The sequence below is a fragment of the Schistocerca nitens genome, chromosome 10 (genome assembly GCF_023898315.1).
Source record: "Schistocerca nitens isolate TAMUIC-IGC-003100 chromosome 10, iqSchNite1.1, whole genome shotgun sequence".
In the NCBI taxonomy this organism is placed as follows: domain Eukaryota; kingdom Metazoa; phylum Arthropoda; class Insecta; order Orthoptera; family Acrididae; genus Schistocerca; species Schistocerca nitens.
Window position 1 is genome coordinate 196521685 of NC_064623.1, and position 27047 is coordinate 196548731.

General features: G+C 44.6%; 1 protein-coding gene across 1 annotated transcript in view; it reads left to right on the top strand.

The window, feature by feature from the left end:
* The window catches only part of LOC126210549 (sensory neuron membrane protein 1-like), a 304792-nt gene that overhangs the window by 208252 nt on the left and 69493 nt on the right, over positions 1-27047 (top strand). The window contains exon 7 of the mRNA XM_049939802.1: positions 5801-5967. Within this exon, the coding sequence (XP_049795759.1) occupies positions 5801-5967 (167 nt within the window). The remainder of the gene's footprint in view (positions 1-5800; positions 5968-27047) is intronic.

A 27047-nucleotide genomic window follows, 5' to 3' on the forward strand; every position in this document is an offset into this window, starting at 1 on the left:
ACAACCATAGTCGCTACATCGCCATAATACTATGCGGCCGACCAGGCCGTAATCAGAAGACGTTAAAGATTTATAACATACCTTGGCTCCATGATAATATAATTACATAGAAGCCAACGAAGATACATAAAATACCTCCTAAAAGCGCGCAGCAATACCATCCGTGAACAATCAACATCGTGCGCGTGCATCAACCAACTTCTATGTCATGCAACTTAATGCGAAAAATTAAGTAAGGGACTGAAACCTGATCGTTAAGGACATCGTCCTTGGCATATTGCAGGTGTTTAAAAATCTGCATTTCCTCTGAGATGTCCAATTTTGAACCCTTAACTTCAGCATGAAGCAACTCGATATTAGACAGAGGAATCGGCGCATGAGCCTGTGACCATCGTACGTCGGCTGCGGCGAGGCAGCACACACAGAGGTTGAGATAAGTAATATTATTGACTTGGTACATATGCACCGTGTATTAGTAAAAATTTGTTATGTGGTCTTGCCGCTGCAGGTGTTGATTTTAGCCTCTAACTAATTTAGGCAAGCTGTTTTACATTTGTTCTGAAGAAGGTGTGGTTACCCACGCTGAAACCTAGGTAAACACCAGGTAGTTTGTGCAATCGAGGCGGATTTTTCATAATTATTTCGACACTGAAAACACATTGCACTGGTGTAACCCATATGATGAGCACCAAAACACGGCGGAGAGTAAGCTGGATTAACCTGGAAGGGGGGGGGGGGAGGGAGGCCAGAGAGGAGAGGAGGGGGTCGGTGAAGGAGGGGGGCAGAAGGGAAGGGGACAAATCTTGCAAAACCACACATGTGAATAAATGGAGCTCCTATAAAGAACAACCACATAGCAACAAGACATTTAATACATAATACATACCCTTTGATACAAAGTGGACATTCAGCTTCGACAAAGTTGTCAAGTAATGTCAAAAGCGACATGGACTTTACAATTCCAAACAGCAAAATAAGATTTCAACTAAACATGTGTGTTACTAACAGCCGAGTAATGTGGCTGGCGGCCGTTCCCGACCTAGAGCCAACTACACTGAAGAGCCCATGGGACTGGTACACCTTCCTTATATCGTATAGAGCCCCATCGAGCAGGCAGAAGTGGTATGGACTCGACTACTGTCTGACATAGCGCTGGAGGGAAGTGACGCCATGGATCCTGCAGCCTGGTGCCACCCTGTAGCAATTCCGCACGTGTGGGGGGGGGGGGGGGGCGTCGCTTTGTCCTGCTGGAATTGCCCAAGTGCGTCGGAATGCACAATGGATGCGAATGGATGCAGATGATCAGACAGGATGCTTATGCACGTGTCACCTGTCACAGTCCTGTCTCCAGTTATCCGCAGTCCAATGTCGGTGTTGAAGGGCCCAGGCGAGGCGTAAAGCTTTGTATCGTGCAGTCATCAGGGGTACACGAGCGAGCCTTCGGCTCCGAAAGCCCATATCGATGATGATTCGTTGAATGTTTCGCACGCTGACACTTGTTGATGGGCCAGCATTGAAATCTGCAGCAATTTGCGGAAGGGTTGCGCTTCTGACTGGCTCAACGGTTCTCTTCGGTCGTGGTTGGTCCCGTCCTTGCAGGATCTTTTTCCGGCCGCAGTGATGTCGGAGATTTGATCTTTTACGCGATTCCTGATATTCACGGTACGCGAAAATCTCCAGTTCATTGCTACCTCAGAGATACTGTCACCGTCACTCATACGCCGATTATAACACGACCTTCAAACTTGCTTAAATCGTGAAAATCTGCCATTGTAGCAGCAGTATCTGATCTAACAACTGCACCAGAAACTTGTCTTATACAAGCGTTGCCGACCGCAGCGCCGCATTCTGCCTGTTTACATATCTCTGTCTTTCAAAACGTTTGCCTATACCAGTTTCTTTGGCGGTGGAGTATAGTTCTCTTTAGCGGTAACGGCCGCCAGCGACGTCACTCGGCTGTTAGTAGCAGACATGTTTAGTTGAAAGCTGATTTGGTGTGTGCAGTTGTAACACTCATGTCGCTTTTGACGTTACTTGACAACGTCAAGGAGGAGGTAGACAGCAAGTTACATTTCCTCGATGTGCTTGTTTTTAGAAACGAAAATGGTAGTTTGGGCCACTCAGTATACCGCAAACCCACGCACACGGACCGTTATTTGCACCGGGATTCGAACCACGACCCACAACAGAAGCGGGGTGTTATCAAGACGTTAGCGGACAGAGCTACAAATATTTGTGAACCTGAGTTGCTCGACGCTGAGATGGAACATCTCCACAATGCACTAATGAAGAACGGATATTCGTCCGCCGAAATAAAACGTGCGTTGAGGCAGCCACGCAGAAATCATACTGACGTACAGGCTACTGCAAAATCTAAGGTTTTCCTGCCGTTTGTTCAAAATGTAACAGAAAGAATAGGGAAGATCTTGACGAAGCGGAATATTACCGTAATTTACAAGCCCACCAGGAAGATACAGGAATACCTTAAGCCTGGCAAGGACGCTCGCAAACCTTTGGAAAAAGCTGGAGTGTATAGGATCCCATGCAGTTGTGGTGATGTTTATGTGGGTACCACTAAAAGAACTGTTTCTAAACGTTTGGAAGAGCACAAGGGAAATTGTAGAAGAGGAGAAACGGAACGATCAGCTGTTGCGGAGCATGCTTTCCAGCCAGGGAACCGCAATATTCGTTTCGAGGAGACGCAAGTACTAGCGGCCACAAGCGGATACTACGAAAGGCTCTACAGGGAGGCAATCGAAATCGCTAAACACCCAAATAATTTCAACCGAAAGGAGGAGGGCGTGAAATTAAACGGTATATGGATGCGGGTGTTGAAGAAGATCTGTACCACCCGTCCAGTACTGGGTGATGGCAACGGCGATCGACGGCGACGGACAGCGGCCAATTGCACTGACGTTTTCAAAACACGTGACGTCACACCGCGGCGCGGGAGCGCGCGGACACGGAATTTAGCAGCAGTCAGTAGCGAGCCAGTGGGTGTGTTGGACCTTCCATCGACCTACGGACCCCCTTGAAGATGTCTCCCGCAGTCGGAGACGAAACGTTGGGAATTGTGACAAATTTCATCAACCGACCACGGTATAACAGCCCGGATAATTATAATGGACATGATATTTCCGGCCGTGAAAGTCTACATTTTAGTAACTTAACTTTGTCGAAGTTGCATGATCACTTTGTATCAAAAGGTGTGTATTACATGTATGAAGACAGTAACTGTTCTCAAAGAACAGATACCACAGATGACCGTGCAGCTTCTCTAGAATAACTGATAATTAATTGAAACTCTCAGCTGCCGACAGGTGTTGTTGATATATCTCAATGGGGACAGCTGAAAATGTGTGCCCCGACCGGGACTCGAACCCGGGATCTCCTGCTTACATGGCAGACGCTCTATCCATATGAGTCGCCGACGACACAGATGAATAGCGCGACTGCAGGGACTTATCCCTTGCACGCCTCCCGTGAGACCCACATTGCCAACTGTTCACAATCTACATACGTAATGTACCTAATAGATATTTGCCCATCCACTCATTACTCGCGCACACTAAGGTGACGATTCCCACAAGAATTCGAGCAACCTGTGCGCATTCGCACAGAGGAAGGTCAGGGTCTGGGTAGCCTTTAACTATATATATGTATTACGTCTTAAATATCTTATTGCTATATGTTGGTTCAGTATAGGAGATCCATTTTTACATGTGTGTGATTTTGCAAGATTTTAACAATATACAAGGGTCACTCCAAAAGAAATGCACACTATTTTTTAAAATCAATCTTTTATTCTACGTGTTTGAAATTTTTACAGTGTGTAGATACATCCTTTAGGAACAATATTTTCAAACGGCTCTGAGCACTATGCGACTTAACTTCTGAGGTCATCAGTCGCCTAGAACTTAGAACTAATTAAACCTAACTAACCGAAAGACATCACACACATCCATGCCCGAGGCAGGATTCGAACCTGCGACCGTAGCGGTCGCTCGGTTCCAGACTGTAGCGCCTAGAACCGCACGGCCACATCGGCCGACCAATATTTTCATTTCTCCACATAATTTCCATCCCTCTCAACTGCCTTACGCCATCTTGAAACCAACCCCTGTATCCCTGCACGGTAAAATTCTGGGACAAGCTGTTGGAGCCACTGTTTAGCTGCCTGCACAAGGGAGTCGTCATCTTCAAAGCTTGTTCCACGAAGAGAGTCCTTCAGTTTCCCAAAAAGATGATAGTCACATGGAGCCAGGTCAGGACTGTAAGGCGGGTCTTTCAGTGTTGTCCATCCGAGTTTTGTGATCGTTTCCTTGGTTTTTTGACTGACGTGTGGCCGTGCATTGTCGTGCAACAGCAAAAGATCCTGCTTTTGCTGATGTGGTCGAACACAACAGTCGAGCTTGAAGTTTCTTCAGTGTTGTCACATATGCATCAGAAATTATAGTGGTTCCACTTGGCATGATGTCCACAAGCAAGAGTCCTTCGGAATCGAAAAACATCGTAGCTATAACTTTTCCAGGTGAAGGTGTGGTTTTGAATTTTTTTATTCTTGGATGAATTTGCATGATCGTACTCCACTGATTGCCTCTTCGTCTCTGGTGAAAAATGATGGGGCCATGTTTCATCACCTGTCACAACTCTTCCAAGAAATTCATTTCCACCATTCTCGTACTGTTCCAAAAGTTCGATGCATACCGTTTTTCTTGTTTCTTTGTGAGCCACTGTCAACATCCGGGGAACCCACCTTGCACAAACCTTTTTTAACGCCAACACATTCAGTATTCTGCAAACACTTTCTTCCCCTATCCCAACGTAGCGTGACAATTGGTTCACTGTGATGCGTCTGTCAGCAGTCACCAATTCGTTAACTCTGCACATTGCCTGGAGTGTGTGCAGTACGAGGCCTGCCGCTGCGAGGACAATCCTCAATATTGCCGTGCCCGCGTTCATCACGTAACCTGCTTGCCCACCGACTAACTGTACTGCGATCGACAGCAGCATCTCCATACACCTATACACCTTTTTAAACCTCTTTTGGATGTTTCTCACTGTCTCGTTTTCTCAGCACAGGAATTCTATGACAGCACGTTGCTTCTGACAAGTCAAGTGTAGCAGCCATCTTGAAGACATGCTGTGACGGCGCCACTCACGGGAACAGGTTGAACTAAGTTTGAAAACAAGTGGGAAGGATGTATCTACACACTGTAAAACTTTCACATGTGCAGAATGAATGTATTTTTACAAAAACAGTGTGCATTTCTTTTGGAGTGACCCTCGTATATTTCTCACCAAGTCATCTGAAGGCGGGCAGAACCCGAAACGATTAATGAATAAAAAATGGGGGTCCATTAACAGCGTAGCCGGCCGGTGTGGGCGTGCGGTTCTAGGCGCTTCAGTCTGGAACCACGTGAACGCTACGGTCGCAGGTTCGAATCCTGCCTCGGGCATGGATGTGTGTGATGTCCTTAGGTTAGTTAGGTTTAAGTAGTTCTAAGTTCTAGGCGACTGATGACCTGAGAAGTTAAGTCGCATAGTGCTCAGAGCCATTTGAACCATTTTTCCATTAACAGCCTGTGGCTATTATTTCGCTACTAGCCAGCTATTTTGAAGCCATTTTTATTTTTGTGACCACGAGACACATCAAAACAGTCAGAAAATATCGCTGAAAAGTATTCCAGTTTAAGTCGGTGGCATTCGCGTCCACCCAGTAGATGAAAATCTGCGTTAAATCATCGAACCCGGTTTTAGGAGTTCCCCTGCCTCCATCACGGTATTTGCAATGTTGCAGGTCTCTGGGCGCGAACTGGGAGCGCAAGGCGGAGTACATGGGCGTTCCCGGCAACAGGTACACGGCCGAGCTGCCGGACATGAAGGGCAACGCGGAGCACCACTGCTACTGCCCTACCGAGCAGACCTGCCTCGAGAAGGGCACCCTCGACCTCTCGCCCTGCGCAGGTCAGTCGCCTTCAGGGGGGGGGGGAGGGGGGGGGGAGCAACCTGTGCTCTTCCAGCCGTTTCCTGACTGTTCTTTTTGTAATACCCACGAACACCTCCCTGCAACTACACGAAACCCTATAAATTCCTTCTTTCCCCAGCGATTTGACAGCATACTTGGCAGATTTTAGGTGATGTATCTTCCGGGTGCTTTGTATACTACCGCGATGTTTCGCTTCTTCAAGGTTTTTCCTATGCCGTCAGTGGCGTTCTTAACGGGAGTTGGAACGCCCTATCCCGACAATATTAAATTACCTGACTTGGCTTCACTGTAGCCATTGACATGAAACTTTTAAAGGACATTAACCTCTGTTCTGAGTCTACTAAACCATAATAATTGCATTTCGGCCACTGTTTTTGGAAATACAATTTTTTAATTGCACAGTTAAAATTTTGTAATTTTTTTGTGCGTTATCCTAAATAATTTTAACTACACGTAACATCTTTACAGACGAATGGAAAAACTGGTAGAAGCCGACCTCGGGGAAGATCAGTTTGGATTCCGTAGAAATATTGGAACACGTGAGGCAATACTGACCCTACGGCTTATCTTAGAAGAAAGATTAAGGAAAGGCAAACCTACGTTTCTAGCATTTGTAGACTTAGAGCAAGCTTTTGACAATGTTGACTGGAATGCTGTCTTTCAAATTCTGAAGGTGGCAGGGGTAAAATACAGGGAGCGAAAGGCTATTTACAATTTGTACAGAAAGCAGATGGCAGTTGCAAGAGTAGAGGGACATGAAAGGGAAGCACTGGTTGAGAATGGAGTGAGACAGGGTTGTATACTATCCCCGATGTTATTCAATCTGTATATTGAGCAAGCAGTAAAGGAAACAAAAGAAATATTCGGAATAGGTATTAAAATCCATGGAGAAGAAATAAAAACTTTGAGGTTTGCCGATGACATTGTATTCTGTCAGAGACAGCAAAGGACTTCAGCTGAACGGAATGGACAGTGTCTTGAAAGGAGGATATAAGATGAACATCAACAAAAGCAAAACGAGATTTAATGGAATGTAGTCGAATTAAGTCTGGTGATGCTGAGGGAATTAGATTAGGAAATGAGAGACTTAAAGTAGTAAAGGAGTTTTGTTATTTTGGGAGCAAAATAACTGATGATGGTCGAAGTAGAGAGGATATAAAATGTAGACTGGTAATGGCAAGGAAAGCGTTTCTGAAGAAGAGAAATTTGTTATAAAATCGAGTATAGATTTAAGTGTCAGGAAGTCGTTTCTCAAAGCATTTGTAAGGAGCGTAGCCATGTATGGAAGTGAAACATGGACGATAAATAGTTTGGACAAGAAGAGAAGTTTTCGAAACGTGGTGCTACAGAAGAATGCTGAAGATTATATGGGTAGATCACATAAGTAATGAGGAGCTACTGAATAGAATTGGGGAGAAGAGGAATTTGTGACACAACTTGACAAGAAGAAGGGACCGGTTGGTAGGACATGTTTTGAGGCATCAAGGGGTGAAAAATTTAGAGTTGAAGGTAGGAGTGGAGGGTAAAAATCGTAGAGGGAGACCAAGAGATGAATACACTAAGCAGATTCAGAAGGATGTAGCTTGAAGTAGGTACTTGAAGATGAAGAAGCTTGCACAGGATAGAGTAGCATGGAGAGCTGCATCAAACCAGTCTCAGGACTGAAGACCACAACAACAACAACAACAACGTAACATTATGTTCATCTTTTAGTTCAGTAGACTCAGGAGATGTATGTTATTACTCCCAGATAATTTGAAAGGTCTACTCGAAGCGGTTTCTGAGATATAGTGAAAAATGCAGAGAAAAATGTAAATTTTCAGGAACGGCTTCTAAAGTTTCAAAAGACTGTAACTCACTTAATATATGCTTAATTTTTTATTTTTAGTCACTCATAAGCAACCTGCACAATACTGCATATCATACTCTTTATCTTTTTCCAAGTTTCTTCTTTTCTTCTTTCTCGACTCCTTAGTTGCCAACTGTGCTGCGTACCTTGCTTTATCTATGCGAACCCTGTCCATCCGTTCAAGTTCTCTGATGCAGTTTGCTCCAGGATTAATTCCCATATGCTGCAGCACTTTCGCCCTACCCATGTTGCCATCATTAAAAGCAATAACAGAATTACTGACCCCTCCCCCCACTTTAGTTTCTTCATTCCAACTAAAACATTTTTTGGTAAGCGAGCCCATATACGATTATTGAACGACTCATTGGGATTTTGAGTCTGACCATGCAGACACTTCTTCCATAATTCAGAATTTGCCAGGTCTCTCTAAATAGGTTTTACGGTGTCCATGGCTGCTGCTGAGATGGAATGTTTATGGCTGTACGAACTGTTTAAGTTCTGGGCATTGTGGTAATTGCTCCATGAGTCAGGCCCAGGAGGGCAAAGGTGGTGTACTGGGTTTTCATCAGTTGACAGGCTGTGAAAGAAGGTAGCCCATAGTGCCTGTTTCATTTTCAAAACAGTCCTGAGTATTGTTTCTGATGAATATCCCATAATACTGCTGTAGTTCATCAATCATTTTGTCTGTCAGCCTTCCTCTTGTGGTTTTATCAAAAAGTTTCTTGTCTCTCAAACTTTGTTTCAACTTCCTCAACCTGGTGCCCATCCTCTTCTAAATTTTACCTTTGTAATACAGCAATCCACAGCCTTCTATATATAAAACTACCGATTTTATTAGATCTTAAAATAATGCACGCAAAAATTTTAGCATTTCCAACCGGTGTAGATTATATTTAAAAAAAATAAAATGAATTACTTCCCATCTGATTATATATATATATATATATATATATATATATATATATATATATATATATATATACTCCTGGAAATGGAAAAAAGAACACATTGACACCGGTGTGTCAGACCCACCATACTTGTTCCGGACACTGCGAGAGGGCTGTACAAGCAATGATCACACGCACGGCACAGTGGACACACCAGGAACCGCGGTGTTGGCCGTCGAATGGCGCTAGCTGCGCAGCATTTGTGCACCGCCGCCGTCACTGTCAACCAGTTTGCCGTGGCATACGGAGCTCCATCGCAGTCTTTAACACTGGTAGCATGCCGCGACAGCGTGGACGTGAACCGTATGTGCAGTTGACGGACTTTGAGCGAGGGCGTATAGTGGGCATGCGGGAGGCCGGGTGGACGTACCGCCGAATTGCTCAACACGTGGGGCGTGAGGTCTCCACAGTACATCGATGTTGTCGCCAGTGGTCGGCGGAAGTTGCACGTGCCCGTCGACCTGGGACCGGACCGCAGCGACGCACGGATGCACGCCAAGACCGTAGGATCCTACGCAGTGCCGTAGGGGACCGCACCGCCACTTCCCAGCAAATTAGGGACACTGTTGCTCCTGGGGTATCGGCGAGGACCATTCGCAACCGTCTCCATGAAGCTGGGCTACGGTCCCGCACACCGTTAGGCCATCTTCCGCTCACGCCCCAACATCGTGCAGCCCGCCTCCAGTGGTGTCGCGACAGGCGTGAATGGAGGGACGAATGGAGACGTGTCGTCTTCAGCGATGAGAGTCGCTTCTGCCTTGGTGCCAATGATGGTCGTATGCGTGTTTGGCGCCGTGCAGGTGAGCGCCACAGTCAGGACTGCATACGACCGAGGCACACAGGGCCAACACCCGGCATCATGGTGTGGGGAGCGATCTCCTACACTGGCCGTACACCACTGGTGAGCGTCGAGGGGACACTGAATAGTGTACGGTACATCCAAACCGTCATCGAACCCATCGTTCTACCATTCCTAGACCGGCAAGGGAACTTGCTGTTCCAACAGGACAATGCACGTCCGCATGTATCCCGTGCCACCCAACGTGCTCTAGAAGGTGTAAGTCAACTACCCTGGCCAGCAAGATGTCCGGATCTGTCCCCCATTGAGCATGTTTGGGACTGGATGAAGCGTCGTCTCACGCGGTCTGCACGTCCAGCACGAACGCTGGTCCAACTGAGGCGCCAGGTGGAAATGGCATGGCAAGCCGTTCCACAGGACTACATCCAGCATCTCTACGATCGTCTCCATGGGAGAATAGCAGCCTGCATTGCTGCGAAAGGTGGATATACACTGTACTAGTGCCGACATTGTGCATGCTCTGTTGCCTGTGTCTATGTGCCTGTGGTTCTGTCAGTGTGATCATGTGATGTATCTGACCCCAGGAATGTGTCAATAAAGTTTCCCCTTCCTGGGACAATGAATTCACGGTGTTATTTCAATTTCCAGGAGTGTATAAATAATCATTTTATTCGGAAAATTGCAAATTTCATAATGAGATCAAAATCCGGAAATGTGAAAAAACAATTTTTTCTTTTATAACTCCCCTTAATGAAAGGCAGGACAACTTTTTCACCGGCACTTGAGCATCACTATGATTTCTACGGAGGTTCGAGTCCTCCCTCGGGCATGGGTGTATGTGTGTTTGTCCTTAGGATAATTTAGGTTAAGTAGTGTGTAAGCTTAGGGACTGATGACATTAGCACTTAAGTCCCATAAGATTTCACACACATTTGAACATTTTCGTTTTTATTTCTACGCGGTGGTCTTAACGTTCTTTTCACCTGAGCGAACGAATACCCATTCCTGAGCAATGCTTCAATGAGCGTCTGCGTCAAGTAGCTGCAGTTGGCAGATTTCCTTGCTGTATTCTCCATCGTTTTTATCATGCTTCGCTTTTGTTGTAAGTGGTGGTTCTAAAGCCGGTGTAGGTAACGGTCTGTGTGCGTGGATTATCGGTAAACGATGTGGCCCAAGCTACCATTTTCTTTCTTGAAAACTACCACATCAAGGACACTTAATCTTTCGCATGCCTCCTCTTCCATGGTAAACTCAATCTTCGGATTGATCCCGCTCATGTGTTTGTGAAAACGATCCAGTTCCTCCCTGCCATGCCGCCACGAAACAAACGTATCATCCACGCAATGCAACCAAATATTACGTTTCTTGTTCACAGTTTCCAATGTTTGCTCCTCGAATTTCTCCATAAAGAAGTTCGCCACAACCGGTCGTAAGGGGCTCCCCATAGCGGCACCATCCACCTGTTCGTAGAACATATCGTTCGGTTTGAAATACGTAGTTATGAGGCAATAATTAAACATCTGCAACATTGGGAGGAAAAATCCGATTCGGCTATTGCAACACTTTATTGAGATGAACCTTAGTGAATAACGATACCACATCAAAACTAAGTAATACGTCCTCTGGTTGTACCACTATGCCGTTTAATTTGCTGATAAATTGTCCCGAATTCTTGAGATACGACCCAGATCGGCCCACATACGGTCGTAATAAGGTTGTCAAGTGCTTGGCTATCGAATAGGTTGGTGAACCAATAGATGTAATGTACATAAGTGGGTTGCACGGGTTTGGGCGGGAAGGAGAATTTCTACCTCTGTGAAACGCATATTATAATTAACTGTGTTTGTTTGCATATCAATCTTAGACTATTCACAAATCAACCAAAATCATATTGGAAATCTCATTGACAGTTATTCCATCGCACATGATGATAACGAAAACCAGTGTCAACTTCTCAATAAACATTTAATAATGGCGACCTCTACAAATGCAAATCTGATAAATCTAGCGTGACGGTTGGGGAAAGACTGAAAGTAACTCATGCCGATACTAAATGACTGTCACGAAATTTAGAAGAGCACTATAGAACGTTATAGGTTGTTGAAGGTAACCTGTCAAATCTGTTGTGGATTTTTAAGGCAAAGTATTCATGACTTTGCAAGAGAAATGTTCAGAGTGAGGTTCTGAGATTGTAGTCATACAGGACACAGAGAACGCACCACTGAATAATTTGAGGTATTGAACCTGAGGTCAGAGAAGCCGGCTTAAGGAGATAGCAGCAATAAAATCACATTAATGTGTACTTTTTGATTTACATTAGTTATAGTTAACTGCGAATACCATCACTGTCACAATGAACGAACTATTTGCACTGCACCTTAAAAAATGTGTTGGAACTGATGGGCATCAATCTCATTGCAAGTATGACATCAGCGAACAAGATTCTGATGCAACCAGACAAATATGCGTATTGTGTTTTGAATCACATCACAGACAGCTACAATTTTGGCTACTGATTACATCTCCGTATCCACTGGGGCCTCACACACAAGTGACTTTAGATCTCTCGATAGGAAATAATCAAGAGAACTCGTGTCAGGTGGCGTTGTAGACCACGGAGTAGGACCTCCCATTTCAATCAGCGACCAGGAAATACAGCACTGAGATGGTTGCGAACATCCATACTGAAGTGAGGCGGCGCACCATCCTGTTGTATCCACATCCTCTCACAAACAGCCAAGGATGGAGCTCTTTGCTCGAACCTCAAGTAGAGGTGGCAATTCAGATGGCCAGGCAGAAGACAAAGGCCAGTGAAATCTTCGCTTAAAAAGAGACAGCTCAGATATTCACAGAAAAACGTACTTGATGGTGCGAGTGACTACAGCATGAGAGTTTTCCTCATCCCACACATGGCTATTCTCACTGTTCGAAAGGCCATCACAATTACGTGTAGCCTCGTCAGAAAACAGCACAATTTGGAGGAAATCTGGTCGATCAATCCATTACTGGAGCAACTACTGACATAATGCGGCTCTTGGTTCGAAGTCAGTCACAAGCAATCCGTAGACTCATTGTGGGTGATACGGATATAACAATTGTTCGTGGAGTACTCGCCACGCACTAGTATGTGCAGTGCCATTTCACATGCATTACGATGAGTACCTGTACTGGGCTCCACTGCAACACGTTCCAGCATGCCTCCTCCTCAAAATTGGGTGTCAAAAATGGTCCTCATGTTGCCAGGACCCTCGTTTCTTCTTTTCAATGAACTAGTCTCCCACATTTGTTGAGCGAGATAAATGAACACTGTGACAGATGATGCCTGTTGGGAAATCGTACCGTTGTAGGGTGTCAAAAAAATAGCACACCTTACATTGAATTCCTGAAACAACTGAAACGTCCCCTTAGAAAAATTTAAAAATGACGGCGCTGGAAAACCTCTTACGTTATTTGATTTTCAAACATCTGAGCAGAACTGAATGTACTCAGACATTTCTCTCGTTACTTATTCTGATCAACGCTAAACTGGCGCACAATATTTTTGGCGCAACGCAGTCTGACTTTCAATAATCGCTACAAAAGAATGGCCCTGACTAACAATAACCTATACCTTTCATGAATCACTTACCTCACAAAAATCTTCGTTACTCGAACTACTGCAATACAGCGAGCGCCAATACTGCCAGTTAAATAAAGGATTCAAACTACTGTAGGGACTAACTACTGATAGGCACAGTTAGCAAATGAAAGATTTTGATAGAGAAGAAACAAAGTAGAATGAAATTTTCACTCTACAGCTGAGTGTACGCTGATATGAAACTTCCGGGCAGATTAAAACTGTATGCCGGACCGAGACTCGAACTCGGGACATTTGCCTTTCGCGGGCAACTGCTCTATCGGCTGAGCTACCCAAGCACGACTCACGCCCCGTCCTCACAGCTTTAATTCCGACAGTACCTGGTCTCCTACCTTCCGAACTTCACAGAAGCTCTCCTGCGAACCATATCCTTTCTTCCAGGAGTGCTAGTTCTACAAGGTCCGGCACACAGTTTTAATCTGCCAGGAAGTTTCAACAAACAATGTATTTACCTTAATAGTGTTCAAAAGTCATATGTATAATCAGTTCATGACATCCAGTCTTACAAATTTCGTTTTTCTGACGGACACATGTCCGGATCGTCCGCTCTCAAAATTCTGCCATTTCTCTCCCCACATCCACCACTACTGGCGGCTCACCTCCAACTGCGCAACGCTACGTGCTGTTCACATCCAAGTGCCCAACACTACAATAGCAGATGTTCCAACAGTGCAAACCAGCCACAGACTGCACACAGCACAGCCAGTGATTTTCATACAGAGCGCTACGTGACGTTACCAACATAAACACCTAAACAGCCTACTTACACAATAGTTAAGTGAAAGTGTTTGCATTTTATTAATATGCAGATCGAATAAACAAGCCGGCATTTCGTGAATATAAACCACTAACACGCACACTAGTAACGGCATGCAGGTAATTTCGCCGACCTGAGCCACGAGGTGTAGTTCTGAGGAAAGGAGAATTTTATGACGACATGACCGTCCAACATTCGGCTGAGACCGCCCAGCAGGACATCCAGCGGACACAATGAGACGCTGGAGCCACTGCGTAGACTGTTGGCAAAAGCCACCCCTTGTCCCTGCTTTTAACGATGACCCTTCAGAAACCCTTTCTACAGCATCGCGGCGGGAGATGCCAGATAAGCGTCCAGAGAAACAGAATTCAAAACACTGGTGATTCACTGTAGCCACCTGTGCTAAGACTCGAATGAAATAAAAAGCTGTTTATCTCAGTATTACATTGCAGAAGTTAAACTTTGCCCCATGAAAGAAACGACACCTGTGATAGGCTACAAAAAACTTTAGTTGGTGGAGTTATAACAAGTGCAGATTGGCCAGAAAGAAAACGTGTGACCTTCAGCTTTGATATAGGCAAATTGCAGAGTAATTCGCTTCTTCTCTTGCGGTAAATCGATGAGTGTTTGAACAACGCGACGCTCGCCGCGCTCAGACGATTGCGAGAGTCATTATGTCAACACTTGTTCACAGGCTCGTCTTAGCTCATAATGAGTTAAACTGCAGTCTCCTGGTACAGAGAATCACACTGAGCAACGACAGTTAACACTTGCAAGCGATTTGAGTGCAACGACGTATGCACTATTCCAGCCAGATAGCGTGTACCATGCCACTTAACTTAGCTAGGCAGTAACTAGGAGTCTCAGCTTCACTGATGCTTTACTAAATGTATCCGACTGGTGTTAAACAGTCTAAAGAGGTTTAGAATAGATTCTGAGGTTCACAGCTCGAACCGACAGCAGCCACAGCCGCCGTCATAACAAGGTAAACACACGCACTCCTGCTACGCCAGCAAGTGATATCCAGGTGACACACAGAACTGAGGCCGTCTCCATCTCATCTAATTTTTGTACATTCAGCCATGACCTGTAGTTAAAGATATTCACGATTGTCTGACTTAATTGAAGCAGAAACGCGAGATATCCGATCTAACGAAAAGGGCCTCTGTAGAGAGCTTTATACAAGGGTTGTAACTTCAATAGTGGCAACTGTTTATTTACAGATCGTACGAAATAGATACGTGTTTCAATGTTTACTGACCTTCAAAGTAGTCACCAGTATTCTGTCTCTAAGCTGGTCGTAGGTTGTGTTCCAAAAATGAACAGCATAGAGGCAGAAGTGATGACACTTAGTGTACCACCTGACCATCATTTTGCAGGACAATGCTCAAGCACGTACAATGCAAGCACTTAGCAGCCCCATCAGTCAAACAAATCAGTAACAGCTTGCACTGTACGTGCTTGAGCACTGTCCTGCAAAATGATGGTCAGGTCCTGCAGAAAGCGTCATCACTTCCGTCTCTATGCTGTTCATTTTTGGAACACAACCTACGACTAGCTTACAGACAGAAGTGATGACACTTTATGCATGACCTGAGCATCATTTTGCAGGACAATGTTCAAGCACGTACAGTGCAAGCTGTTACTGACTTGTTCGACTGATGGGGCGGCTAAGTGCTATACCACCTACTGCACTCCCCTGACTTGTTGTTGTTGTTGTTGTTGTGGTCTTCAGTCCTGAGACTCGTTTGATGCAGCTCTCCATGCTACTCTATGCTGTGCAAGCTTCTTCATCTCTGAGTACCTGCTGCAACCTACATCCCTCTGAATTTGCTTAGTGTATTCATCTCCCTCTACGATTTTTACGCTCCACGCTGCCCTCCAATGCTAAATTTGTGATCGCTTGATGCCTCAGAACGTGTCCTACCAACCAATCCCTTCTTCTAATCACGTTGTGCCACAAACTCCTCTTCTCCCCAATCCTATTCAATACCTCCTCCGTGATGACTGGGTGTTGTGTGATGTCCTTAGGTTACTTAGGTTTAAGTAGTTCTAAGTTTTAGGGGACTGATGACCATAGATGTTAAATCCCATAGTGCTCAGAGCCATTTGAACCATTTTTGAATACCTCCTCATTAGTTATGTGTTCTACCCATCTAATCTTCAGCATTCTTCTGTAGCACCACATTTCGAAAGCTTCTATTCTCTTCTTGTGTAAACTATTTATCGTGCATGTTTCACTTCCATACATGGCTACACTCCAAACAAATACTTCCTGACACTTAAAATCTATATTCGATGTTAACAAATTTCTCTTCTTTAGAAACGCTTTCCTTGCCATTGCCAGTCTACGTTTTATATCCTCTCTACTACCCTGACTTAAGCCCTCGTAAGTTCAACTCGATTTCTAAAGTGAAGTGAACACTTCACGGCATTCGCCCCACAACTGCTACAAATTCGTCGGGCAATAGAGCGCGCCGCTCGAACTGTCAACACAACTGGCACTGCTAAGAGCATCCTACGACTTACACATCGCTGGCAACGGATTATACACAATGATGGTGACTACTTTGAAAGTCAGTAAAACTTCGAAACACGTATCTATTTTGTACGAGCTGTAAATAAATAGGTGCCACTATTAAAAGTTCCAACCCTCGTACTATGGATTTGTTGAATTGTGAACTTCTTTTTGATTGCTCTTTACTGACCGCCTTTCAATTTTGGGTATTTTAAAGTACATTTCAACGTAATTGGTGTCTCTGGCCCCAATTGTATTTAATTTTTTTTGTATTTTTATCGACCCCCAGACATGGTCATCAACCATACTACCATTAAAGAACGTTATGATAGCTAGGAATTTCGCTTCACAGTTGTGAACACCCAGTATCAATATTTTAGCATTCTGTGCGTGATTTTACTAACACTGCCATGTCATGAAGTCATTCTTAGAGTAGAAATAATCGTTACAACGAAAATCTAAGATTCTCATTTTTGCTAACATATAGTTACGCCTGAACCCATACACGAATTTCTGTTAGCGATAACTTTTTTTTATTTTATTTTATTTTTTTTTTTTTTACAGGGAGTGTAGTGGAACTGACACTGAGATCATTGTCTGATTTACATCACTGTCCATACTGCTGCACTCTTCCAAACTCTACATGCATTAGATGGTATCTTCCTTTTCCGGTCGTAGGTTCAACACCAAATTCCTCAAACAGTCACAGAGCGTCCATGCGCAGTTGTGGTAGGAAAATAGATCAGAACTGGTCTCACACTCACGTTAGACCCTGTACAGCTTTTCAGCAGCGAGAGCACTGCAGCGTACCTCCCCATACACAACGTGCACGTCAGTGAGTTCTCTTAAACTGTACACATACTGCTTGAAAAGCTCGAAAACAGTAATGCTAGACAAAGGGGTAAACAACTTTACTTTCATATCCCCTTAACCTGACTGCTCCGACCCCAGGTTCCCTACCTCAAGCCGGCCAGTGTGGCCGTGTGGTTCTAGGCGCTTCAGTCTGGAACCGCGTGCCTGCTACGGTCGCAGGTTCGAATCCTGTCTCGGGCATGGATGTGTGTGATGTCCTTAGGTTAGTTACATTTAAGTAGTTCTAAGTTCTAGGGGACTGATGACCACAGATGTTAAGTCCCATAGTGCTCAGAGCCATTTTTTGAACCCTACCACAAACTGTTCAGTGGAGCATCCTCTATGTCCTGTTAAATATTTGGATGTCCTTACAGAAACAACCTACAGATTAACTCGGAGTTACCTGTACCTCATGCAGTAGCGGCTCACTCTGACCACAGTGGAGATGGATGTACTGCGACTCCAGTAACTGGCAATTCTAGCGGCCCTCTACTGCGGCTTAGTCTCAGACGGCGGAATATTTTCCAAGTCCACAAAACTCACCAGAGAAGTGACTGAAGTGAAGCCTGTCTGTGAGCAGTAGCTGCGTCGATCAGTCCGATTTTCCTCTCTGTTCTGTCTGAGCGAGGACGTCTGACCAGGAAACATCGCTTCCCACTTTTTTCAGTACAGGCTGGCTGGACACTGAATTTTCCGACCTTTTTTTTTTCGTCATCAGTCTACTGACTGGTTTGATGCGGCCCGCCACGAATTCCTTTCATGTGCTAACCTCTTCATCTCAGAGTAGCACTTGCAACCTACGTCCTCAATTATTTGCTTAACGTATTGAAATCTCTGTCTTCCTCTACAGTTTTTGCCCTCTACAGCTCCCTCTAGTACCATGGAAGTCATTCCCTCACGTCTTAGCAGATGTCCTATCATCCTGTCCCTTCTCCTTATCAGTGTTTTCCACATATTCCTTTCCTCTCCGATTCTGCGTAGAATCTCCTCATTCCTTACCTTATCAGTCCACCTAATTTTCAACATTCGTCTATAGCACCACATCTCAAATGCTTCGATTCTCTTCTGTTCCGGTTTTCCCACAGTCCATGTTTCACTACCATACAATGCTGTACTCCAGACGTACATCCTCAGAAATTTCTTCCTCAAATTAAGGCCGGTATTTGATATTAGTAGACTTCTCTTGGCCAGAAATGCCTTTTTTGCCATAGCGAGTCTGCTTTTGATGTCCTCTTTGCTCCGTCCGTCATTGGTTATTTTACTGCCTAGGTAGCAGAATTCCTTAACTTCATTGACTTCGTGACCATCAATCCTGATGTTAAGTTTCTCGCTGTTCTCATTTCTACTACTTCTCATTACCTTCGTCTTTCTCCGATTTACTCTCAAACCATACTGTGTACTCATTAGACTGTTCATTCCGTTCAGCGTTCCGACCACTGACTCAAAAAAAAAAAACTCCACAGAGAGCACAGATTCCCTTCGCTGCGCTAGATATTTTACTTGGTTAACCAACAGTAATCCTTTGTACTATACTCCCCTGAAAAATGTCGTTCCTCACTATTTCTGCCTCTCTCTTCGGTCAATGAGGCAGCCACCTTCCCAGCTGCGTCACACTCTCTGGTCACCCTTGGAAAAGTTTAGACGAAAAAATGTCTGTATGTCTTACATCCTTAAAAGTTTTCCTAAAAGCTGCGCTTTCAGCGGCGTCTCACAGTTTTCAAAACCCTAGCTTGGAGTTCTGTTTTCATCTACAAGCCACCGATCTCAAGCGACCATCCAAAAGTCGGCATTTCTGAGCTTGGGGGGACAGTAACACCTCCCGCTAACATTCATCCTCACTCCAACTCGTAAAAGATTTGCCCATCTCCACAGGGGCGCTGTGTGGGGTTATAAAGGTGCTTACTGGATCCGGCCACCACAACAAACGTTTCCACTTGCTGTCCTTTCTCAGAAGATCGCAGCAAGGTCCCTGACTCTTCCGGTGCACCGCTTTGCTTGTGTCATCCAGTGTGCTTCCAAACATCCCCTTATTCCCAAATAACATGCAAATCTGTTTTAGATTAGTCCAGAAACTGACAATGAATCGTACATTTAACACCAATTCCACATTCTGATCGTAATCAATTCTCTACTATCAACAAATCCAAAAAATTGTTCAAAAAATGGCTCTGAGTACTATGGGACTTAACTGCTGACGTCATCAGTCCCCTAGAACTTAGAACTACTTAAACCTAACTAACCTAAGGACATCACACACATCCATGCCCGAGGCAGGATTCGAGCCTACGACCGTAGCGGTAGCGCGGGTCCAGACTGTAGCGCCTAGAACCGCCGGTCGAAAATTTGTCCCTTAACAGTAAACTGCAGACATCTGTATTTTTTGAGGTCGATTCTGGAACTCCTTTAATTTTGATTCCATTTCAGGGTTATAACGAAAAAGCTGCTGAGGGAATTAGATTAGGAAATGAAACACTTAAAGTAGTAAAGGAGTTTTGCTATTTGGAGAGCAAAATAACTGATGATGGTCTAAGTAGAGAGGATATAAAATGTAAACTGGCAATGGCAAGGAAAGCGTTTCTGAAGAAGAGAAATTTGTTAACTTCGAGTATAGATTTAAGTGTCAGGAAGTCGTTTCTGAAAGTATTTGTGTTGTGGCGTAACAAGCTAGTCACGCCACACTGAGGAGGAAGCCGAAAGGCACGCGTACACACACGCCGAATGGCGTCAAGTCTGGAACAGGATAAGTTATGACTGCTATAAAGAAAATACGTAGCTTTGGAATATACTTAACTTTTAATGCTTCCTTTGGTACATCTCTCTTGACTATACAAATGAGACTCGTAAGATACATGCACTGATACAATTAGCGCCTTGCTAAGTCGTAGCCATTAACTTAGCTGAAGGCTATTCTAACTGTCTCTCGGCAAATGAGAGCAAAGGCTTCGTCAGTATAGTCGCTAGCAACGTCGTCGTACAACTGGGGCGAGTGCCAGTACGTCTCTCGAGACCTGCCGTGTGGTGGCGCTCGGTCTGCGATCCTGACAGTGGCGACACGCGGGTCCGACATGTACTAATGGACCGCTGCCGATTTAAGCTACCACCTAGCAAGTGTGGTGTCTGGCAGTGACACCACAATTTGTATGGAGTGTAGCCATGTATGGAAGTGAAACGTGGACGATAAATAGTTTAGACAAGAAGAGAATAGAAGTTTTCGAAACGTGGTGCTACAGAAGAATGCTGAAGATTAGATGGGTAGATCACATAAGTAATGAGGAGGTATTGAATAGAATTGGGGAGAAGAGGAGTTTGTGGCACAACTTGACTAGAAGAGGGGATCACTTGGTAGGATATGTTCTGAGACATCGAGGGATCACCAATTTAGTATTGGAGGGCAGCGTGGAGGGTAAAAATCGAAGAGGGAGACCAAGAGATGAATACACTGAGCAGATTCAGAAGGATGTAGGCTGCAGTAGGTACTGGGAGATGAAAAAGCTTGCACAGGATAGAGTAGCATGGAGAGCTGCATCAAACTAGTCTCAGGACTTAAGACCACAACAACAACAACAAGGAAATAGCACTTCAGGGCTGCATTTGCAATTGGTTTAAGAAGTAACGTGATTGGGAACGTGATTAGGAACTGCAAATGTAGTAAATTACAATACTGTTCTCTTTGGTGTACAGCTAGTGAATTTCAGCCAACAGATTTGACTCTTCGGCTTCCCCAGGTGATCTACTCGGTACGTAATCTCCCACCGGCTCACGTTTTGTGTAACCCATCACGTTTATTCAAGGCAATTACTCGAAATCACCTTGTGGTGGCAGCTAGTCTTAGTCTCCAAGTATCGAGTGCAGCTGTCGGCACGGTGAAGGACTCATCTGGTAATCGCGCATGCGCAACTGAGGTAGAGTAGCTAAGCAGCTTAAATCATTTAGTAAATGCAACAACTCCGGTCCTGGTGTATACCAGTCAGATTCCTTTCAGAGTATGCTGATGCAATAGCTCCATACATAGCAATAATGTACAACCATTCGTTCGTCGAAAGATCGGCATTTGAAAAGTGGAAGTCACGCCAACACGCAAGAAAGAAAACAAGAGTAATATGCTGAATTACAGAGCCACATCACTAACGTTGATTTGCAGCAGGGTTAAGATAGGAACGTATACTGCTTTCGAACATCATGAATTACCTCTAACTGGTCGCTGTGGCCGAGCGGTTCTAGGTGCTTCAGTCCGGAACCGCGCGACTGCTACGGCCGCAAGTTCGAAACCTGCCTCGGGCATGAATGTGTGTGATGTCCTTTGGCTAGTTAGGTTTAAGTAGTTCTAAGTTCTCGGGGACATGACCTCCGATATTAAGTCCCATAATGCTCAGAGCCATTTGAACCAATTACCTCGAATAAAACGTGCTATTGAAAAAGAGCGAACGAAGAGTAACGAAGAGTTGTGAAACACAGTTTCCTCTTCATTCCCACAAGGTAATGAGTGATATCGACAGGGGATGTCAAAATGATTAGATATTTTTAGATTTTTCAGATGTCTTTTGACACCGTTTCTCACAAGCTACTTCTAATCAAATTGCGTGCTTATGTTGTACCGTCTCAGTTATGCGACTGGGTTCGTGATTTCCTGTCAGAAAGGTTCAAATGGCTCTGAGCACTATGGGACTTAACTTCTGAGGTCATCAGTCCCTCAGAACTTAGAACTACTTAAACCTAACTAACCTATAAGGACATCACACACATTCATGCCCGAGGCAGGATTCGAACCTGCGACCGTAGCGGTCGCGCGGTTCCGGACTGTAGTGCCTAGAACCGCTCGGCCACCACGGCCGTCGTCAGAAAGGTCACGGTAGTAACTAACGGAAAGTCATCGAGTAAAACAGAAGTAATATTTGGCGTTCCTCGTTTCCTTATCTACATAAATGGTGTAGGTGCCACCCTCTGCGATTGATTGCAGATGATTCTGTCAGTTATCGTCTTGTTAAGTCATCACATCATGAAAACTAATTGAAAAATGATTTAGACAAGGTATCTGTATTACATTAAATGTATTCGCAATTCCGAATGAGGACAACCAGCAGGTGTAGAATGGAATGAAGACAATCAAAATGTTCGGCTGTTCGTAGCCCTTCTAAAAGGCATCGGGCGTCATGATGTCAAGGGCTCTCGTCGAAGCCAGCTGGATAGCGTCGATGGAGTCGAATCGCTTCCCTTTTAGGCCTGTCTTGAGTCTGAGGAAGAGGAAAAAGTCACTTGGAGCCAAGTCGGGGCTGTATGGTGGCTGCGGCAGTGTTGTCACGTTGAACTTGACCAAAACTTCTGCGGTGCCGCGTGACGTGTGTGCGGGCGCATTGTCGTGGTGGAGAATCCAATCGCCTTTGATTGGCTGCGCGGGCGTGGCGAACTCGAGCCCTCAAGCGGCGGAGCACTCCAGCGTAAAAGTCACCTGTGACAGTCTGTCCACGAGCAACAAACTCCTTTTGAATCACTCCTTTACTATGAAAAATACAAACAGCATGCATTTCACACACGACTTGCTCATGCGAGCTTTCTTGGCCTTCGGCATTCTGAGCTTTGACACTTTCTTGGGTTTCGGCAAGGAAGCAGTGTGTCATTCTGAGCTTTGACACTTCGACTCAGGATCATACATGTAGACTCAGGTCTCATCACCAGTAACCACTTTCTCCAGAAGGTTCAGATCAACATTCTACATCTACATACATACTCCGCAATCCACCATACGGTGCGTGGCGGAGGGTACCTCGTACCACAATTAGCATCTTCTCTCCCAGTTCCACTCCCAAACTCCCCTAATCTCTGTTACCTTTGTGGTCTTTCCGCGAAATATAAGTTGGCGGCAGTAAAATTGTACTGCAGTCAGCCTCAAATGCTGGTTCTCTAAATTTCCTCAGTAGCGATTCACGAAAAGAACTCCTCCTTTCCTCCAGAGACTCGCACCCGAGTTCCTGAAGCATTTCCGTAACACTCGCGTCATTATCAAACCTACCAGTAACAAATCTAGCAGCCCGCCTCTGAATTTCTTCTGTGTCCTCCCTCAATCCGACCTGATAGGGATCCCAAACGCTCGAGCAGTACTCAAGAATAGGTCGTATTAGTGTTTTATAAGCGGTCTCCTTTACAGATGAACCACACCTTCCCAAAATTGTACCAATGAACCGAAGACGACTATCTGCCTTCCCCACAACTGCCATTACATGCTTGTCCCACTTCATATCGCTGTGCAATGTTACGCCCAAATATTTAATCGACGTGACTGTGTCAAGCGCTACACTACTAATGGAGTATTCAAACATTACGGGATTCTTTTTCCTGTTCATCTGCATTAATTTACATTTATCCGTATTTAGAGCTAGCTGCCATTCTTTACACCAATCACAAATCCTGTCCAAGTCATCTTGTATCCTCCTACAGTCACTCAACGACGACACCTTCCCGTACACCACGGCATCATCAGCAAACAGCCGCACATTGCTATCCAACATATCTAAAAAATCATTTATGTAGATAAAAAACAACAGCGGACCTACCACACTTCCCTGGGGCACTCCAGATGATACCCTCACCTCCGATAAACACTCACCATCGAGGACAACGTACTGGGTTCTATTACTTAAGAAGTATTCGAGCCACTCACATACTTGGGAACCAATCCCATATGCTCGTACCTTAGTTAGGAGTCTGCAGTGGGACACCGAGTCAAACGCTTTCCGGAAGTCAAGGAATATGGCATCCGTCTGATACCCTACATCCACGGTTAGCAAGGTATCATGTGATAAAAGAGAGAGTTGCGTTTCGCAGGAGCGATGCTTTCTAAAGCCGTGCTGATGCATGGACAGCATCTTCTCTGTCTCATAGAAATTCATTATATTCGAACTGATAATATGTTCGAGAGTCCTGCAACAAACCGATGTTAAGGATATTGGTCTGTAATTTTGAGGATCCGTGCTTCTACCCTTCTTATATACAGGCGTCACCTGAGCTTTTTTCCAGTCGCTCGGCACTTTACGTTGGGCAAGAGATTCGCGATAAATGCAAGCTAAGTAAGGAGCCAATGCAGTAGAGTACTCTCTGTAAAACCGAATTGGAATCCCATCAGGACCTGGCGATTTATTTATTTTCAACCCATTCAGCTGCATCACAACCCCAGGGACGTCTATGTCTTCCATACGGGAATCTGTACGAGACTCAAACGGCGGTGTGTTTGTACGATCCTCCTGCGTGGAAGATTTCTCAAATGCTAAATTTAAAATTTCAGCTTTCGTTTTGCTGTCTTCCGTTGCCAGGCCAGACTGAGCAGTGACTGAGTGGATGAAAGCCTTTCCCGGCAAACGGTCATGCACCATTTCACCTGATCCACCAGTTTGGCACACACTTTTCGCATCATCAAATTCTGCATCACAATACTCCACACCATACTCTGACTGAGTCCGAGTCCATCGCCAATTAATCTAGCACTAAGACGACGGTCATTGTTTAAAAGTTCCCGCACTGTCTCCACATTTTGATCCGTTCGGCATCCCAGAGCGGTCATCGTTATCAACATTCCCATGGCCATCTTTGAAACTGGTTTGATGAGGCCAGCCACGAACACCTCTCTTATGAAAACCTCTTCCTATCGGAGTAGCACTAGCAACCTCCGTCTTCGATTATTTGCTGGCTGTATTCCAATCTCTGTGTTCCTCTACAGTTTTTGCCCTCTACAGTTCCCTCTTGTACAATGGAACTCATTCCCTGATGCCTTAACAGGTGTCCTATCGTCCTGTCCCTTCTCCAAGTCAGCGTTTCCCACAAATCCCTTTACTCTCCGATTCTGTGCAGTACCTCCTCGTTCCTTACCCTCCCAGTTCACCTAATTTTCGACATTCGACAACTCATATGCTCCGATTTTCTTCTGTTCCGATTTTCCCACAGTCCATGTTTCATTACCATATAATGCTGTGCTCCATTCGTACATCCTCAGAAAAGTCTTCCTCAATTTAAGATCTATGTTTGATACTAGTAGACTTCTCTTGGCTAAGAATGTCCTTTTAGCCATTGCTAGTCTGCTTTTGATGTCCTCCTTGCTCCGTCCGTCACTCGTAATTTTACTGCCTAGGTAGCAGAATTCCTTAACTTCATCTAATTCGCGACTATCAGTCCCGATGTTAAGTTTCTCGATGTTCTCATTTCTGCTACTTCTCATTACTTTCGTCTTTCTTCGATTTGCTCTACGTCCATATTCTGTATTGGCTCATTCCATTCAGCATATCACGTAATTCTTCTGCACTTTGATTGAGAATAGCAATGTCTTCAGAGAATCGTCCCATTGATATCCTTTCACCTTGAATTTTAATTCCACTTTTGAACCTTTCTTTGATTTCCATTGTTGCTTCTTCGATGTACAGATTGAACGTAGTGGCGAAAGACCAAATTCCTGTCTTACACCCTTTTTAATCTGAGCACTTCGTTCTTGGTCGTCGATTCGTATTATTCCCTCTTAGCTCTTTTGCATATTGTATATTATCCGCCTCTCCCTATGGCTTACCCCTATCTTTCTCAGATTTCGAACATCTTGCGCCATTTTACGTTGCCAAACGTTTTTTACACGTCGACAAATCCTATGAATATATCTTGGTTTTTTTTTAGTCTTGCTTCCATTATCAATCGCAACGTCAGAATTGCCTCTTTGGTGCATCTACCTTTTCTAAAGGTCATCTACCATATCCTTATTTTTATTTTCCATTCTTCTGTATATTATTCTTGTCAGCAACTTGGACGCATGAGCTGTTACGCTGATTCTGCGGTAATTCGCCCACTTGTCAGCTCTTGCAATCTTCTGAATGTGTGGATGATAATCTTCCGAGTGTCAGACGGTATGTCGCCAGATTCATACATTCTAAACACCAACGTGAATAGTTGTTTGTTGCCACTTCCCCCAATGATGTTAGAAATTCTGGTGGAATGTTATCTATCCCTTTTGCCTTATGTGATCTGAAGTCCTTCAAAGCTCTCTTAAACCCTTATTATAATACTGGATCCCCTGTCTCTTCTAAATCCACTCCTGTTTCTTCTTCTGTCATACCAGACAAATCTTCTTCCTCATAGAGGCCTTCAATGTACTCTTTCCACCAATCCGCTCTCTCCTGTGCATTTAACAGTGGAGTTCTCGTTGCACTCTTAACGTAACCACCCTTGCTTTTAGTGTCACCGAACGTTGTTCTGGCTTTTCTATATGCTGAGTCTATCCTTCCGACAATCATTTCATTTTCGATTTCTTCAGATATTTCATGCAGCCATTTCATCTTAGCTTTCCTGCACTTCCTATTTATTTCATTCCTCAGCGACTTGTATTTCTGTATTCCTAAATTTCCCTGAACGTTTTGTACTTCCTTCTTTCATCGATCAACTGTAGCATTTCTTCTGTTACCCATGGTTTCTTCGCAGTTACCTCATTTGTACCAATGTTTTTCTTTCCAGCTGCCTTCTCTAGAGATGCCCATTCCTCTTCAGCTGTACTGAACTATTCCTTATTATTGTGTCTATAGCCTTAGAGAAGTTCAAGTGTGCCTCGTCATCGCTTAGTACTTCTATATCTCACTTCTTTGCGTATTGATTGTTCCTGACTAATCTCTTAAACTTCAGCCGACTCTTAATGATCACTAAATTGTGATCTGAGTCTATATCTGGTCCTGGGTACCC